This window comes from Thermobia domestica, chromosome 5 (assembly GCF_964235325.1).
Source record: "Thermobia domestica chromosome 5, izTheDome1.hap1.1, whole genome shotgun sequence".
Classification (NCBI taxonomy): domain Eukaryota; kingdom Metazoa; phylum Arthropoda; class Insecta; order Zygentoma; family Lepismatidae; genus Thermobia; species Thermobia domestica.
The window spans coordinates 38282676-38300769 of NC_137458.1; the positions used below are offsets into that span (position 1 = coordinate 38282676).

At 37.9% G+C, this 18094-nt stretch overlaps 1 protein-coding gene across 3 annotated transcripts in view; it reads left to right on the forward strand.

The window, feature by feature from the left end:
• Zw10 (Zeste-white 10 kinetochore protein) overlaps window positions 1–18094 on the forward strand; it is a 98505-nt gene that overhangs the window by 39468 nt on the left and 40943 nt on the right. For all 3 annotated transcript variants that reach the window (XM_081758534.1, XM_081758531.1, XM_081758533.1), the window contains exons 4-6: window positions 4258–4406; window positions 14879–15009; window positions 17527–17702. In XM_081758534.1, the coding sequence (XP_081614660.1) occupies window positions 4258–4406; window positions 14879–15009; window positions 17527–17702 (456 nt within the window). The remainder of the gene's footprint in view (window positions 1–4257; window positions 4407–14878; window positions 15010–17526; window positions 17703–18094) is intronic.

Here is an 18094-nt window from a genome sequence, read left to right on the forward strand (position 1 = left end):
AAGACGAGACCTCCTGATTAACGTGGAATCCGAACCATATGAGCTCGGACAGCTACACATTAGAGGAATATACACGAAACCACGATTCTTACAGTTGCATTTTAAACTTACACACTCAAGTTTTTCACTCAAGTTTTTGACGGCTACTTATGGTAATATCTAAACAAGCCTTGGGAATATCTTCGAGTGTTTTCAAAGCTGGCTTCAGAATTTGGTGCTCCAAGTACCAACCGGAGTCTTCTGGCCTTGGTAGATCGATCTTACACTTACCAGCGTTTTCCCAAATTACTGTTTGGTAATGGGATCTCTTCATAGGATTCAAAGCAGCACTAATTGGAGGTAATCTCTCCAGGCTCCATTTTGCTAAAAGTATTAACCTAGCTTCATCACAGGTCTTCGCATTAACCTTGAGGAGCTTTCTAAAAACAGTTCTACAGATTCAATAGCACTTGCTAATAAAGGAATCTGTCCTCTAGGGAAAATAAAAGGTCTCTAAAGAAAGTAAGTTCTCCTTCCATTGTACTTAGGAAAGTTCTTTCATTCTGCAGAGAAATTTTGTTTTGACATGGGTTATTTACCGAAAAGTCCCTCAATTGATTTTAAAAATGGATATTTTTAATTAGATTATAGACAGACTTAATCATCAGGATTATTTACTTGCAGGCGGATTATATATATATATTGTTACACAGTTGTGCCTCGAAGTCCTAGGCCGGACTCCAAATTATAGGGCGCTTCGTCCCACGCATTTCTGCCTTTTCTGACGTAGCTCGAAGGCGACGTCACGAGCCTCATCGAGCATGGGAGAGACTTCTTCACGCGCATGCTCAATAGTGGTTAAGACTTCTAGTATTTCTATGATTTCTTCTCTATCACGCCGGGATTGAAATTCCTATTTTACATTTCTTTTTACAGTTTTTGTTTTATACCTGGTTCTAACTACATAATAGATTTCATATATTTATTGCTCTCGTGGTATTCCCTAACTATTGCCTCTAGGACCCAGCTCTGTGATCTGAGAAAAATCAAAGCTAGGGTCATACCACTATTCCATGCGTGTGGTTTGGTGTCAATGAGACATCAGGTTGATAATTCAATCTGGACCTCACCTGACTCCGTTCTCCCTATTTCTCTTTCCCTTACTGCATACACAATTTGAAACGCGCGGGCGTCTCGCCCTATAATTTGGAGTCCGGCCTAGGACTTCGAGGCACAACTGTGTAACAATATATATATATATATATATATATATATATATATATATATATATATATATATAATCATCATCATCATCAGCTGCTAATATCTACCGTTTTTGGGAAGGTAACTCTTGAACCGCGCCGTGATTAGTTTCGCACACGACAGAATAAAGTCGCTTATAACTCAGGCACCCTTAGTCCTACACTAATATAAGCGTACATGTTTTGGAAGAGCATAAAAAAAAAAAAAAAAAAACTTTTAGAGGAAACATTTTTCCGAATTCGATCTTTTAAAGAATCTGTGGCTAAGAACTGACATCACACGCAACCAATACTGAGTAAAATTTAAAATAACAACAAAACCATTATATAGCACAAAAATGCACTAAAATTAAATTGTAGAAGACAATTAGATAAACAAAATTTAAAAAAATTCGGATGCTCTAGCTCCAGTGGTAACTGAGATATAGTGAATAATAGAAACGGCAAAAATTTCGGTTTTCCCCTCCCCTCCCCTCCCGTGAGTTTTTTTTTTTTCTGACATCCGGTATTGTTTTGATCAGTGATGGGTATATATTTAAAAAATATCGGATGACAAATTCTTACATGATTTGCCCTTAGAACTCAAATTTTTAAGCTCTGATGCTTAGATTAAATAGGAAATTATGAATGTGAAATATACTTTAAGTGTTGAATTGAAAAATACGTGGATTGTTTCATTAATAAAACTTTATTATTATTATTATTATTATTATTATTATTATTATTATTATTATTATTATTATTATTATTATTGAAAATCTCAACGCAAGATTTGCTGCAGTATTTTAAATTGGACAGTACCGGTAGATGCTTTTATATATATATATATATATATATATATATATATATATATATATATATATATATATATATATATATTCAGAAAGGGATAAGCCACTGTTGCTTTAACTCAATTGTACATTCATGTTGAAAATTTAATTCTTTCTGAAAAAAAGTCCGAATGCCTTTACGGGACCGTATTCTCTGTTTTATTATTTCAAGTTATGCCTCTGTAAATTTTAAATAATTTGTTTTACAATGAATGTCTCTTGTGCATAATGCAGTTCTACAAATTTGTGACGCATTGTCAATGAGAATATACACTGGAACGAATATGAATGAATATGAATAGGAATACCAGCAGCGTGTAACATTTTTTTTTTTCCTTTGTGGTAGAGGAAATGGTGCGTTGTTATTGTTTACAACCTCCTTTAAATCTTCTTTCCGTAGGAGGTAATTTACCAAGGGATGGTAGCTTCTGTTTGTCGGTTGTGCTAAAGTTTCGTTTAGTTTCGTGTTTGTCTCATTGATCATATCCCTTTCCCATCACCTGTTGCGTTCTTCGTACGTAGCAACTTACCTTCAGATCTATTCTGTAGAATGTATACTTTATTTTCGATTTCTCCACATGAACTACATAAATAATTTCTGGTTTCATCTTTCCGCCTTTCCATATATATGATACATTTCGTTCGAAATATTGCTATAGCACGTCTGTGTTTCCTCCGAGCTTTTCTCTCCTCATTTATTTAATTTTTACTAAGGTGCCGAAAAAATTTCCCTTCGCAATCGACTTTTAGATTTTCATTTGCCTCTGGTTTTACTTCTTTACGTATCTCTTTCGATTTCTTGATTTTTCTCTCCATCAATTTGACCATATTTATCTCTTGCAAGCAGGATTGTGAAAACGTAAATTTTCTTTTTAAACCCAACCCAGTGGATTATTGGTCAGAATTGGATTTTATTAAGTTTTCTATCTATATTTAAAACCATATTCCTACTTAAAATACTATTTAAGCATTCATATTCTATTGTGCACATGAAACTATGAAATTTCTTTGTGGTGCAGCAGTGACTTACCTCTGACGTGGGTTTCTGGTTCGATCCCAGCTTCCGCCAAGTAGGCTTTGTGGGGAAAAGACACTGCATAGGTTTCCTCGGGTTCTCCAGTTTTCTCCCACTTCCGTCATGCCACTATTATCCATCTCACCGCTACAGTCTCGTTTAGCCTTATTACATAATCATGAGACATTGAATTCAAAAAAGAAAAAAATGTCGCACAGAGGAATCCGTGAAACTCATCCGCGTTTTGCGGTACACACCTTGCACTATTGACACTCGCGCATATTTGGATTTCTAGAGAGAAGGAAGTGTTAGGGCTGAATCTGCTATAGTTTTGGTGCACATGTCTTCTTTTAAAGAAGAGAAAGAAGTAGAATGTTGAAACATTCTAGAAGTTTGTGGAACATAGTTTGAAATAGAAGATGTGATCTTGAAATTAGTTTTATACTGATATGTTTTTGTGACACTGATTAATATTTAAATACATAGTAAAAAAGTGGAATGCTGTATTCAGTAGACGTTATATAATTAATTTTTAGCATTGCGGTAGTTTAATAGGAAGGAGACAATTTTATACAGTAACAAAAAGCTGGGTAATTTCATATAGTATAATATAGGAATAAAATCATCTTAGATTCAGACCATCTACCGATCAGAGATAACTGTGGACTCCATTGTTCTTAATACAGTAACATATTTATAACAAATTAAGCATGCAGCAAACACCACAGAACAACTAAGGAGCTGCATCATTTTTCAACATATTTACTTCATGTAACACTTTCGTGTAACAGTATTAAACTTTCTAGTACAAAATTATTTTACGAGCATTGTCTAGAATTTAGTTACTACTTAAACTCATTGTTTATTAAGTTTCATTCATCATAAAAGATCGTGATCATAATTGATAGAAACACTTATAAATTATATTGTTGAACTTAACTGCTATTGAAGAGCTCCTCCGTGGCTAAGCGGTTAGCGTACGCGCCTTTGGCGTGGGAGGCCCGGGTTCGATTCCCGGCAGAAGCTCATGTGGTTCGGATTCCACGTTAATCAGTAGGTCCACGTCTCATATAGCCTAGCTGCTGAACGGGACGTTAAACTCAAAATCAACTCAACTCAATTAACTGCTATTGAAAATTTTAACACTTTTTTTTTTTTAATCGTATTGCAGGGTTTCAGAATCCAGCCAATGGAACGATTTTGGATTATGCTAAAAATGTGGATGTGCTGTTTGCTAATAAAATGTGCCAGATCATTCTGGATAAAGCCAGGAAAATTATGTTCAAAGATCTTCATGATGTGATGGATATTCATCCTGAGGTAAAGTATGTAATTACCATAAAGCACTTCTGTATCCAAATAAAAGTGTTATATTTTTTATATAATTTCGGTTCTCGCTGGAACTTTTCTTAGTAACACTTCTCTAGGTTGCACATGTTTTTCATACATAACCATCTTCGATAGGGATATTCCTGGAAGATTTGAGGCAAACTAGTCCAGGAAATCTAGAGCAATTTTATCCTCAACCTGGGCAAAATTGCAACACAAGCCTTTTAAACAATTTTCGATTCAGGAATTACTACTGAATAACATATTCAAAATCCGACAAAATCGGAACATGGGAACACCCCCAAAAACGGTTTTCAAAATGGCGGACCATGGTTTTTCGAAAAAATCGTAGACATTTACGTTAGCGGCTCTAGTAGCCCTCTTAATTGACACAGAGACATGAATTATACTTCGTTGGAACGCTCATAGACCACAAATTCCAACGAAGTCACTTTTGTACCCATCATGCCCAACCCGTAGAAGAAGAAGAAGAAAGTCTATTTTTTGTTTTTTTAAAGTGATATTTCTTGGATTCTGGCAACACTGTACGTCCTCATATTCCGACAGAAAAATTCCCGCGCGTAGACCAGAAATTGGTAACAATAATATAAAAAAATGAAGGACGTAGATTCAACAGTAAGGGAGATAAAAATTCGGAACCGCGGACCAAGGAGGGTCTCTCTGAATTCCTTTTACTGTGGTCTAACTTCTGTTTCCTAGATCTAGCATCCTCCCTAATTGTCACAGAGACATGAAGCATACCCCGTTGGAAAGCTTATGGAATCCCCTTGCCAACGACGTATCGTTTGTGCCACCTGTACCCAACCTGTAGAAAAAGAAGAAGAAGAAACCTTGAAAAAATTGGGGAAATCTACACTTTTACCTTTCTTGGACTCTGGCAACCCTAGTAATTGTTGAGTACAGGGGCACAAACGATACGTCGTTGGAAAGGGGGTTCCATAAGCTTTTCTACATGTCATAGTCTTGCATGAACCTAGGCACTGAAGAACCATGGCTGATTCCCTTACACGTTTGTGTATCATCTGCAGAAGCCTAGTTCCTGACGATAACCTCATCACACTTCAAGAAAAGGGAGCTGAAGGAGTGAACAATGCCAGTGAGGCTCGCGGTAGTAACATTCAGCCGCTGCAGGTATGGTGGTTCATGTCTCTTGTCGCAAACGTTACATTGATAAAAAAGATATTGCGATTGCCCTAAAAAGAAAAACGTCATCGCCGATTCAAAAACGAGTTAATCGCTCTTCGGATGGGTCCTTCAACAGCAACAGTGACTGCCTGTTTTGCGGAACACCTGTCTTATTTGATGACCGTCACGTGTTGAAATCAGAAAATGTGCGAGTGAAAACACAAGCATTGCCACACAGCATTTTAAAGTGTTGCAATGAACGAAACGATACTTGGTCACAAACTGTCCGAGGTCGAATTGAGTACTTCTCATCTGATCTTCATGCAGCAGATTGTGTCTATCACAGATCATGTAGTATCAACTTTCGAACAGGTAAAGCAATTCCTCAACAATACTGCACCGATAATCAGTCAGCGTCAAAAAAATTCCGGGCTGGCCGACCTACAAATGATGAGAGAATCCGAGCATTTCAGCGCATCTGTAGTTATTTGGAAGAGCACGATGATGAGCAACTAACTGTGGTAGAACTTGTTACAAAAATGGGCACATTTCTTGAAGGGACTGATCACATTGCATATGACAGACAGCACATGAAGCGTCAACTAATGGAGTACTTCGGTGAAAAAATTATAATTTCTAGTGACAGTGGAAAAAACGACTTCATTACAGTTCGAGAAACTGCCAATCACATCCTACGGGCATATCGTGATTTACCACGAGAGTATGATGAAGAAAAGGAAAAATAGAATAATTAAAACCGTAGCTCGACTGATCAAAAGCGACATAAAATCCAAACTACATATCCTTCACCGCAGCGACTTGACCATTCAGGAATCCCTTCAGTACATTCCACCTAGCCTTAAACTATTCTGTACTACACTTTTTGACGGAAAGGACAATGAAACCAAAATAGCATCGATTGGCCAGTGTTTGATTCAAGCAGCCAGACCAAGCGCTATATTAACTCCTCTGCAGTTAGATGTTGCTGTGCAGCTGCACCACCACTATCGATCGAAACACCTGATTGACACGCTGCATCACCTGGGATTTTGCTCTTCATACGCGGAAGTGCAGCGGTTTGAACGCTGTGCTGCAAGTACATTTGGTACTCATGTGATCGAAATGTCAGCAGACCAGACTTTCCTCTTTGCAGTGCATAATGTAGACCATAATCTCCAAACGCTGAGTGGTTTAGGCACATTCCATGGTATGGGAATGTTGGCGGCCATTACTCCATCCACTACTATCAGTCTAACCATTCTTCGGAAGCCCGTCTCTGATGCTGATATGAAGTCCCTTGCCAGTGTTCCCATTCATGCATATACTGAAGCCAAGGCTATTCTTGAAAAGGTCAACTGTGAACTGGTAACAGCACCATCACCGAACGAAAGCTCCCTGGATATTTTGTGGAAACTTTCCTGGCACTTTCCGTCACGCACACCAAACTGGTCAGGAATGATGCAGGCCATTCACGCAGATCCATCTCTTCATCATCCAGGGGCATCCACTGTTCTCTGCTTACCGATTATTGACCTCCATCCATCTGATATGTCATGCATCTATTTCACGTTAGTGTACCTGAATAATCTTGCGAGAAAATATAAAGTCACACCAATCATCACCTTAGACCAACCACTGTTTTGGAAAGCTTCACGTATCCTGCATGACAGAGCACATAACACCAGTATTAAGGACACGGTTCTCCTCTTGGGCTCATTTCATACTCTGATGAACCTTCTAGGAGCAATTGGTTCTCTGATGGATAGTTCAGGCTTATGTGAAATCTTGCATGAGGTTTATGGAGAAAATTCGGTTGTACATATGTTAAGTGGCAAGTCCGTAGCAAGAGCCTTCCGTGCGCACATGATAGTTGACCTCACATTAAGTGCATTGCTTATGGAGAATGATTTTCTGGAGACCGATAACGGAACACACAGAACTATCAACGATGCTTACTCTCTCTACCAGAGTCTGATGTCGGGTGAGATTACTGTAACTGGAGCTAGTTTTTCACCTCTTCTTCAAGAAGCCCGAGAAAAAAATATAACGAAAGTCAAAACTTATTAACACACCAAAAACAAGTCAGTTGTGGCTTGCATACCAGCGCATGTTGACTACAGCAAGGAAACTTGTGGCAGCAGACCGAACAGGAAGCTGAGAGGATCACCTTGATGCTATAGCAGAGTGCATTCCCATATTCGCTGCAGCAGGACACTTCAATTATTTGAAGTCTACGTGCTTGTACCTGCAAACAATGTTAACGCTGCCATCGGTTAATCCAACAGTTCACGAAAGCTTTCAAAATGGGTTCGGAGTTATTAGAAGAAACAACCATTATTGGGCTGGGTTGTCCTCTGATCTAGTCATAAAGCAGGTTCTGATGAGATCGCTAAAATCCACTGGGAGTCTAACCCATGGGAGTGCAATGTCGGAGATGCAACAATCTTTGTGGGTGCTCTCAATGCCAGCATGCTCCGAGTACAATCTGGCGATGCAAACTCTTACTCACACAGCATATGTCACTAGCGAACAACATAAAGAAGCCAAAATGTCAAGAATGTCACGTGATATCAGTGACACACGTCGCATTCTTGTACGACTGCAGCCCATCTCACATTTGACGGAGACAAATCGTTGAGAAACATTGCCACTGGCGTCACAGCGGATTCCTCGGTCAACGTCCATAATTTATTTTCAGTTGGGGCAGAGCTTGCGAAAAAACTATCTGGCAAAGACCTGTTCACTGTGAAGTGGAAACGTGCAGATAAAGTCAAAACTCTAGCATCCCCGAGTAGTGTTAATATCAGCAGCGATATCTCCGTCGATTCGAATATTTTGTTTCAAAGACTGTTAGTTGTCGCTAATGCAGGCAGCACATCTTTAGAGGAGACCTTAGCGCATGAATTATGTGCCTACCCACCAGCTTTGAGTCACTCAGCTGATGCGTAAGGCAGACAAAGCCCCACTGGCCCATACGATACTAGAATTCAGCAAGCAGCAGACCGCACAGTTTGAGGAAACGGAGCCAGACAATATTCTGTATGTCATAGACGGAGGATCTCTGTTACATAGACTACCATGGTGTAAAGGCAGTTCGTACGACAATATCGCTACATCATTTGCTGAGTATACGGTTCGTAAATATGGCACATCAACCATCGTGTTTGATGGGTATGCAATTTGCTCACCATTGTTCATTGCAACTGTGCTACCAGGTGTGCAAGAACGTATTGTACTTGCAAAAAGCATGGCCTTCTATGTGCCATTGCTTGTGGTGTGTGCCAAGAAACTGAATGTTTTAACTGTTTAAATGAATAGGATGGGGACAGTGTTAGCGTAGGCAATGACGATGTAGATGTGTAATTTGCCTCCCAAAGTCGTTTTATGTATATTACTTATATTAAAGCGACCTTTGATTTAAATAAAGAAACAAGATGTTTTCATGCGTAGAACGATTATCAGGGTTGCCAGAGCCCAAGAAAGGTAAAAGTGTAGATTTTCCCGATTTTTTCAAGGTTTCTTCTTCTTTTTCTACAGGTTGGGCACAAGGGGCACAAACGATACGTCTTTGGCAAGGTGGTTCCATAAGCTTTCCAACGCGGTATTCTTCATGTCTCTGTGACAATTAGGGAGGATGCTAGATCTAAGAAACAGAAGTTAGACCACAGTAAAAGGTATTCAGAGAGACCCTCCTTGGTCCGCGGTTCCGAATTTTTATCTCCCTTACTGTTGAATCTACGTCCTTCATTTTTTAATATTATTGTTACCAATTTCTGGTCTACGCGCGGGAATTTTTCTGTCGGAATATGAGGACGTACAGTGTTGCCAGAATCCAAGAAATATCACTTAAAAAAACAAAAAATCGACTTTCTTCTTCTACGGGTTGGGCATGATGGATACAAAAGTGACTTCGTTAGAATTTGTGGTCTATGAGCGTTTCAACGAGGTATAATTCATGTCTCTGTGTCAATTAAGAGGGCTACTAGAGCCACCAACGTAAAGGTCTACAATTTTTTCGAAAAAACCATGGTCCGCCATTTTGAAAACCGTTTTTGGGGGTGTTCCCGTGTTCCGATTTTGTCGGATTTTGGATATTTTCATCAGGTGAGGCACCTAAACAAAATACAGATGTAAAACTAAAGGTTGCAATTTTGCCCAGGTCAAACAGTATTTTGACTCGACTGAACAGGTTCATCCAGGAAACTATGAGTAGCAATATTACTTGTTACTCTGTGCATTTTTTCACTTAAATTCTGTTCATAGACTTTAAAATTCCAACTGGGAATGTCACTATTTGTGTTTAAAAGACTTATTGTGCGTCCTATTTATAAGATAGAACATCTCAGTCTGTGAGTAACGCTAATATGCAAACTTCATAACAATTAAAATTACGGTTGGATAAACACGTAGGCGAAAATAATTAAATATTCTTAATTTATATTATAAATGTAAGACGCCTTAGGTTCCTGGTTTTATCCCAGTTCCTGCCAAGTGTACTTTATGATGGACAAACACTGTGTGCGTAGGTTTTCTTTTTCGTTCCACTTTCATCAGTGCGCCATTCTCATACACGTAATCATCACCGTGCAGAATAGTGGGATGATAAAAAAAGACGCCGCAGTCTGTCAGTCACGCTAATTCTTAAGGCCCGTTACACAGTCAAGCGGAGCTCCGCGCTCCGCGTCCCGTCTTCCGCCCTCCGCACTACGCGTGTGTGCTTACACAGTCATCCGTAGCTACGCGCTACGCGTCACGTGATTATATACAGGATTCTTCTCAGTCAGTGTTGCGAGTCAACATAAAAAGTTCGAAACGACAATAGTGGCATCTTAATATTTCTGTAAGAAGAGAAAATGAAGAACACAGAAAAATAAATGTCTCAAGATTCATCCCTTAGTTTCTCAAAGAAGTTTGAAGGGAGCTTTACGTCTGTGGTTAGATTTGCGAGAAGACGAGAAGTACTTCAATAATTTCCGTACGTCAATTCAGTCGTTCGATGACCTAATTGAAAAAAAATCCATCGAAATTATAAAAATGCAATTTAAATAAAGTTCATGTGCACGCTCTTAAAATACAGCACTTAACAGATACTGTTTTTTTAACAAATGAAAATAACCTATGTTTGTACATTTGGTTAGAACTTCACATCCAATCAACTATTTAATAGTAGAGATAAATTATTTGCCTCAATTTATCTTTTTTCATTGTCCATACCTTCATTTTTACAAAAAAAAAAATCTTTTACATATCTCGTTCCATGCCTGTTCACGAATGTCACGCTTTTTGTGTTTCTCACAAGAGGGATCCCATTAACATGGTGTTAATTTAACCTCCGTGATAATTGAAACTGAAACTGAAATTTGTTGAAAGAAAGTCTAAAAATTACAATAGTCACGTACTCTTAACAGTGGTATATTAGAGGCACCACATGTACAGTTCCAATTAAGCAAAGACATTAATTGAAAGTTCCAATTAAACGAAGACAATATAGCTAAATTAAAAAAAACACTAAACATATGAAAATAGTATTATAGAACAGTATAAAATATTATTTAGCAACTCACTATCAAAAATAAGAAAAGAAATCTGGATCAATTTGCATTTTGCTTTTGCTACCATGCACGTTTCTTTTTAAACTTTAAAGAGAAGTGGCTGCTCCGCGCGCGGAGTTCCGCTTGACTATGTAAGCACCCATTTGCTCAATGGCCTTATCTGCCGCGCGGAGCGCGGATAGGGCCACGCGGAGGCCTCCGCGTGACTATGTATGCACCCATAAGAATCAATAGAACAATCTTGCCACGCGGGACTCCGCGCGCGGAGCTCCGCGTGACTGTGTAACGGGCCTAACAGTTTACAGTGAGATTGATAGTTACCGCTAACTGAACTGCCTCCTACCTGACGCCAAGAGATATCACTGTTGTACAGGCACTTTACAGAGAAGCCGAAAGCTTGGGAAGCGATCCCAAGTAGGAGTCCCGATGGGGACACTCGGTCGAAAAGATAAAAGCCTTTTCAGAACTAGCCATCCTGGTTTTTTTCCTGGGTTTTCCTCATTCCAAGCAAAACCAGGCAAATGCCAAGTTAGTACCTAACATACAGGTTCCAGGTTGCAACTTTCCTTCCCTACTTTTTCTGCTGGTGTCATCGCCGAGTGACGTCATCCATCATACATAATGAACTTGAAAGGTCGTAGATGCCTTTATTTATTTATTTATTTATTTATTTATTTATTTATTTACTTACTTACTTACTTACTGCCAGTGGCGTATTTACGCTTTTGTTTCGGGGGTGGCTTTACTAATTTTATTTCTGGAAATGTGAAAATTTTGCAAGATATTTCATTTACTTTTAAAAAGTAAATAAAATTTCGGGGAAGGCTTAAGCCCGGAAGTTCCCCTTAAATACGCCACTGCTTACTAATATTAGTATTATTAGTATTAGTATTTATAAGTAACTCATAACAACAATAAAATATAATTTTAAATAGCAAACCATTTAGTATTTAAAAATGCTATTGAATGAACGAAAAAATTGGCAGTACTCGTATATCCCAAACGTAACAGCTACTGACAGTCTTCAGGCATTCCCCAATTTTCACAACACGTATATGTTTTTGAGTTAAAATTAGTAGGAGGCAAGGAGGTGTAAATTCATCGCATTTTAAAAAACTTGTTTAACAGTATTTGTTTTTTAATGCAGCTTCAGGGCCTCTCTGGCCTTCCTTATCAATGTGTCTACCTTCACTCCGTTACGAACTACTAACTGCTCCTTCCGAAAACTGGTTAATTGTAAAATATTAAAGGAATAGAACGTTTTGCCACTAACAAGAAGGAAATGTAAGATATGAAACACCAAACTTCCTCTTAACAGTTTCACATGTGGTGCAGTTTCCGTACACCTTCAGAAACTGTGGATTGAACTAATGTATATTTTCTTAGCAAAGGTTTTCTGTTGAAGCCGCTTTTAAGGGATGAATGGAACCTATAACCATATTTTAGTTAGTAGGTAGCGAAATAAGACGCATTGATAAAGGGGCCTGAGAAATCCTGAAACTTACGTTTTGATTTTTATTTTTAGGATGCAAGGTAAGAATAGTTCCCTTTCTTGTCAGTATTCCTAAAAGTTATTAGATTTTTACGAATATAGCGCGTGCTTTCTTTGAGGCTCTCCAATGAAAGCAAAGGGCTATTGCTTGAGATTGAAATCAATTACGGCCGAGAGGAGAATTCATTCCATTTTTAAAAGAAAATGTTCAGCTGTATCTTTCCTAGAAATATCCCTATTTTCATAAAGCATGGTGTGTGTTTTCTTTGAGTTTGCCCAGTAAGCCTGTTGCTTTTCGTTGAACTCGTAGATAAGGAGTGAATTTACTTCAAGAAAACGTTGTAGACTAACTTTAGGTTATTATAGGTTATCATATGTTATTAATCTTCAAAATAAACGTATTGTTTTCCTCAGCGAATAGTTTTAATCGGATTGAAATCTTTGTTCTACGTCCCACGGTTATGCCGGCTAGGCTAAACGAGACGATGATGGGAAATGAATGAAATGGTGGAACGAAGAAAGTGGGAGGAAACGGAAGAACCCCGGGAAAACCCACGCATATGGTGTTTGTCCACCACAAAGCTCACTTGGCGCGAGCTGGGATCAAACCGAGGACTCCATGCACCGGAGGTGAACGCTGTACCACTGTGGCCCCCTTTCGTAAAATAAATTCCCATTTTCATAAAAGATTACGTATTTTTCCTGTAACGCATAAGAATTAACCGTAGTATTTGGGGCTGAAATGAGTGAAGGGTAAAGTGGTAAAATAATAATAGTGTAATATGACACATATAGGACTGTAACAAATTCCCTGCAAACTCCAGAATAAAGGGGAAAACTTAGGGAATTAGTAATAGTAGTACTTGGATAGCCAATATGCTGCTTATTATCTGTTGAGGTGAAGAGTGGAGAAAAATACAGAATAATAATAACAGAAAGAACGCGCTCGCTTCTATTGCACGGCGCCACTAGCATAGATGCTATCTTGAACACGAAACATGACCATCTCTTTTTATTGTCGTACCAGAATTTAAAATCAATAGTATTTTCTTTCCCTCAGTCGTTAGTACTTTACGGAGAGTTAATCTGTTGAAGTTTAGCGTTCGTTTTCACCACCGTAATGCGAATTCAAATTTCAATGCTCTCTCTTCAGAAATCGAATCCGGGACCACGTCCACAAAAAGCACGCGAGCTAGTCACCAGACCAGCGGGGAGAGTACAAAGGAATTTTTACCAGATACTACTAAGGAAATAGTAGATAATCTCGTACCTCTGTTCGTGAATTCTTGGCACTTCACTCATTCATAAAGAATTTTAGTTTGGATAAAATCAGGAGCCCTGGTACCTTACTCTGGAAGGTTAATTAACGTCTGTTATAGTTCTAAGTAGATGGTGAGCGTCGTCTTTCCATGCTACATTAAAAGTCCTTATTTTTTAACAAAATGGAAATGCTTTAATACACTAAAATTTCGTATTAGTTTTTTTAGTTTTATTTTTATTTATTTATTTATTTTTGTACTTTTTAAAATACTATGTTATATTCTAGAATATTTTATTAACCTGTTATGTTCCAGTTCTTGGCTTAGCCGAGTGAACGTTAGAGTAATTTCTTTAGAGGAGTCCGGACCTACAAGCGTGCCATGTACCGGTAACCTAAAAGAGATAACAAAGGTAAAGAAATTATTTTGAAATATTTGATGGAGAAATATAGTGGCTGAGAGTACTCTTCGACCGAACTATCCTGTCTTCTGGAGTGGCATTGTTGGCAAAACAATTCAAGAGCTTCTTTGGGTAGGGGGCATGGTGGCTCAGTGGTAGAGCTCTCACCTCTGGTATTAAGGGTCCGTGGTTCTGTCGCAGGCCGTGGGAATGTGTGGAGAACAGCATTGTGCCTGTGAGTTTTCTTCGGATTTACCCATTCCCTTCTACCATTTTTCGTAATCTTTTACTTTCACTAATCTTATGTATTTCTATCTACAGGGCATAACGGTGGGACGTTAAATTAAAAATTTCATTTAATTTTTCTTTAGCCTAAAAATCGTAACTATCAGTCACACTATAAATTTAATTTTTTTCTTTCTTTCTTTTCCTTCCGTTTACTTGTTGGCTGTTGCTCACTTGCAGTGAGTGAAAATTCCTCCAAGGCGTTCAACCCTCTTAAGACTCACGGTATATACGGTATTTTCCAAAGTTGTCATGCTCTTATAATCTCAGTTACAAACTTTGAGCTGTAGTGTTCTTTTATAGTATTTATTTATTTATTTCCGAATTAGGAGCCACACGCATCATTGTTTCCTGTACTTGAAGAAACCAAAGTATATGATGAGACACGAACTGAGGATGGAATAAGGCCAGATGTCTTACTCAGTGAGAAAACTTTCCAGATGCCAAAATGCCAGATAAGGTATGTACACTAGGGGGGGGGGGGGACTTCGAAATATCAGTAACCAATAAGAAGTATATTATTTAGATCAACGTTGAAATAGTTCTTTATAAATTAGTAGCGAAATTCCCTTGATCACTACTATATAGTAGTAGAATAACGTTTGCAATAGGGAGAAATCATTGCAGTGATAATAGAAGGTTAATTCTATTTAGAAATCGTTGGGATGGAAGGAATAGAAACATATAATTATTTACTGACTGTTTTTCCCGTCTTTTAAATTCACAATAATTTCAACTTGTTATGCTGCATTCTTTGTTAGATGTTAGAGAGAAGTGATCTTAGTCACAGTTCTAAGTATAGAAAAAATACACTTCATAGAGGAACATCCACCAATATCTTCTTTTATTGATTTCTTTTTCAAATAATCTATTGAATCATATTAAGCACTAATTTATATACATTATTTATTACCAGGTTGTCTAAAAAGTATTGAGCGTTTGTAGATAAAAGTTGAGAGTACATTTATTGTAATTTAAAAATACTATTATGAAACCACTTATGCGCCATTTTGTTCTATGACTTTCTGCCATTTTTTCAGCAACATCATAATCCCGTTGCTATAGATATTCAGTGGTTTCTGGTCAAAAAAGTGACACACCTCTTGTAAAACTAACCTAACACCATCCAGGGAGTTCTGCAGAGAACGAAACAAATGATAGGCTGACGGTGCCAGGTCCGGTCTATAACAATGGATGCAGTAAAACCTCCCAGTCAAGTTATCTCAATTTCTGACTGGTCGTTGAAGATGTATACGGTCTGGCATTGTCAGCGTAATATACGACACCCTGTATGTTGACCAGTTCCGGCTGTTTCTCTTGAATTGCTAGGTGTATTTGCGCTGATTATTATCGACAGTACAGGTCCGAATCTGTCGTTCTGCTTGGCAATAGCTCGTGATGCACGATTCCCTTCCAATCCCATACACATACAGGATAACCTTCTTGGGCATCAGTGTGTTCGCTTCAGCCACAATATTTTTTCGTACATTGTTGTCGTGGATTATCTATTTTTCATTACTTGTGATCGTCTGCTTTTGAAATGACCCGAGTTGATTACAGTTCAGTAGATATTCACAGATAGGAATTCGATCGAGTAAATGTTTTTTGAGTCAGATCATGTGACACCCAGACGCCGGGCTTCTTTCTGCAAATGGTTTAACAGTGTTTGGTGATGGTTATTGGAGATATCATGACTGCTTACATGCTGGTTTTGCGCGACTTTTGTCAGAGTATCATGTACTTTTGGTGTGATTGGTCACTTACTGCAAGGAGCAACTTGAACATCGAAATTTCGAGAACGAAAGCGACAGAACATCTTTTGGCTGTTGCTTTTGACAACGTATCTCGCCCATAAACAGCACAATTTCTTCATGGACCTGCGCAACGTTCGCACCTTTACTGAAATAAATTTGTAAAATGTAGCGCAGGTTTTGGATAGTTCACTCATTCTCGAGACTCAATACCTTACGTCTAATTACAAGAATTCCAACACTTTTCACGCATGTAGTACTTCAACTGTCAGTTGTCAAAAGATGTTAAGCTTGAGCAGCTGCGACTCAAGCTGTCTTGTGCGCACTAACATCGTCTCATACACAAAAGAATTAATACTTTTAAATTACCTTATATATAACCGCTTCAGGCAGGAATATTTCGTTGTTGGAAGGGTCAATTGGCCGATGGTAGTACGCTCACCATCGGTGCGAGGGGTCCCTGGTTTGATTGGGATTGTCCCATGTTTCGTACATTTTCAATCCATCAATTCTTTCATAATCATTTACTTTCTTTTATTATCTTCCTTCTTTAACCCACATATCATAATCGTGGGACACAAAGCAAGTGTTAAAATAAAAATAAAATAGTCGTTCTTTCTACTTTCGAAGTCTTCAATGTTGGTAAATCTTTCAACTAAATAATGCCACAGTCATGAAATTATATGTATCACTCTTAGTGATAAAGTAGAATTACTCATTGCAAGGATTAGTTGTATTTTATTAATAGTGTTTATAGTGGCAGTAGTAATTGTAGTTGAGCGTTCATTTTCAGCGCCGAAGCTACATAAGACATGAATCTACCGTAATTTGATTGTCTTCTGTCTAGTCTATTGCATATGCCCTAGACAGGTATTTGACAAGTTATTATTTGTACTATCAGAAATATTCAACAAATGAATATGGCTGCTGCAAGTTTGTAGTTTCGTGTATATTCACATTCAAAACATTTGGTGAAATTTCACTTCAAACCAAAAATTGTGGAAAATTGAAAAGTTCGTAACATCTTCAGTTATTAACGTAAATAAATCTTTTTGTTTAGATGTTGGGCATAGTAATGTTAGGCATTCTAGGTAAACTACAATTCAAGCGCCCTCTTGTGTGATTTCAACATTCTTGGAGGTAATGATGTGAGTGTAAATCGTAAAACTTTCTTACCAGCAGGAATCTACTTAAGTCATTCATTTTTTTTTTCTTTCTTTTTGCAGCAAATCAGCAAAAGAACTGCTTGAATTAGCCCACGAAGTTTTAAAGGATGCAGTTCAAAGTGGAACGTTGTGTTCCATAAGGCTTTTTTATACTGCAAGGAATATCTTCGAACTTTACTGTGCTGTCGTTCCGACATACCATAAGGAATTTTTAGAAACCTTACCTCAACAATCTGGTGAGCAGTGTTTAATTCATTGATATTTATAGTTAATTGTTGAAATGAAAGATGATTGTTTGTACCTGATCTTTTAAGTAATAGGATCCAGGAGGAGACTTACCACAACATAAGTATTTAAATTAAAATTACCAAATGAAGTAAACTTTCTCTCAATATGCGTTATGCTATAGGCGATCTGTTTTTCAAGCATTTGTAATAGTGTTATATATAATCTATATAAAAACTACGCGCGTAAAACACATTTTAAAAACAATTTCAACTGTCACTTCTTTGCATAACCGTATTTGCCGTCATCAAGCAGCTTTGACTGTCAAAACTGAGACTAAGGGAGGAAGATGTGAAGAGGATTGGTTTTTGGGGAAAAGGAAAGTGATAATTTCACTAAGTTA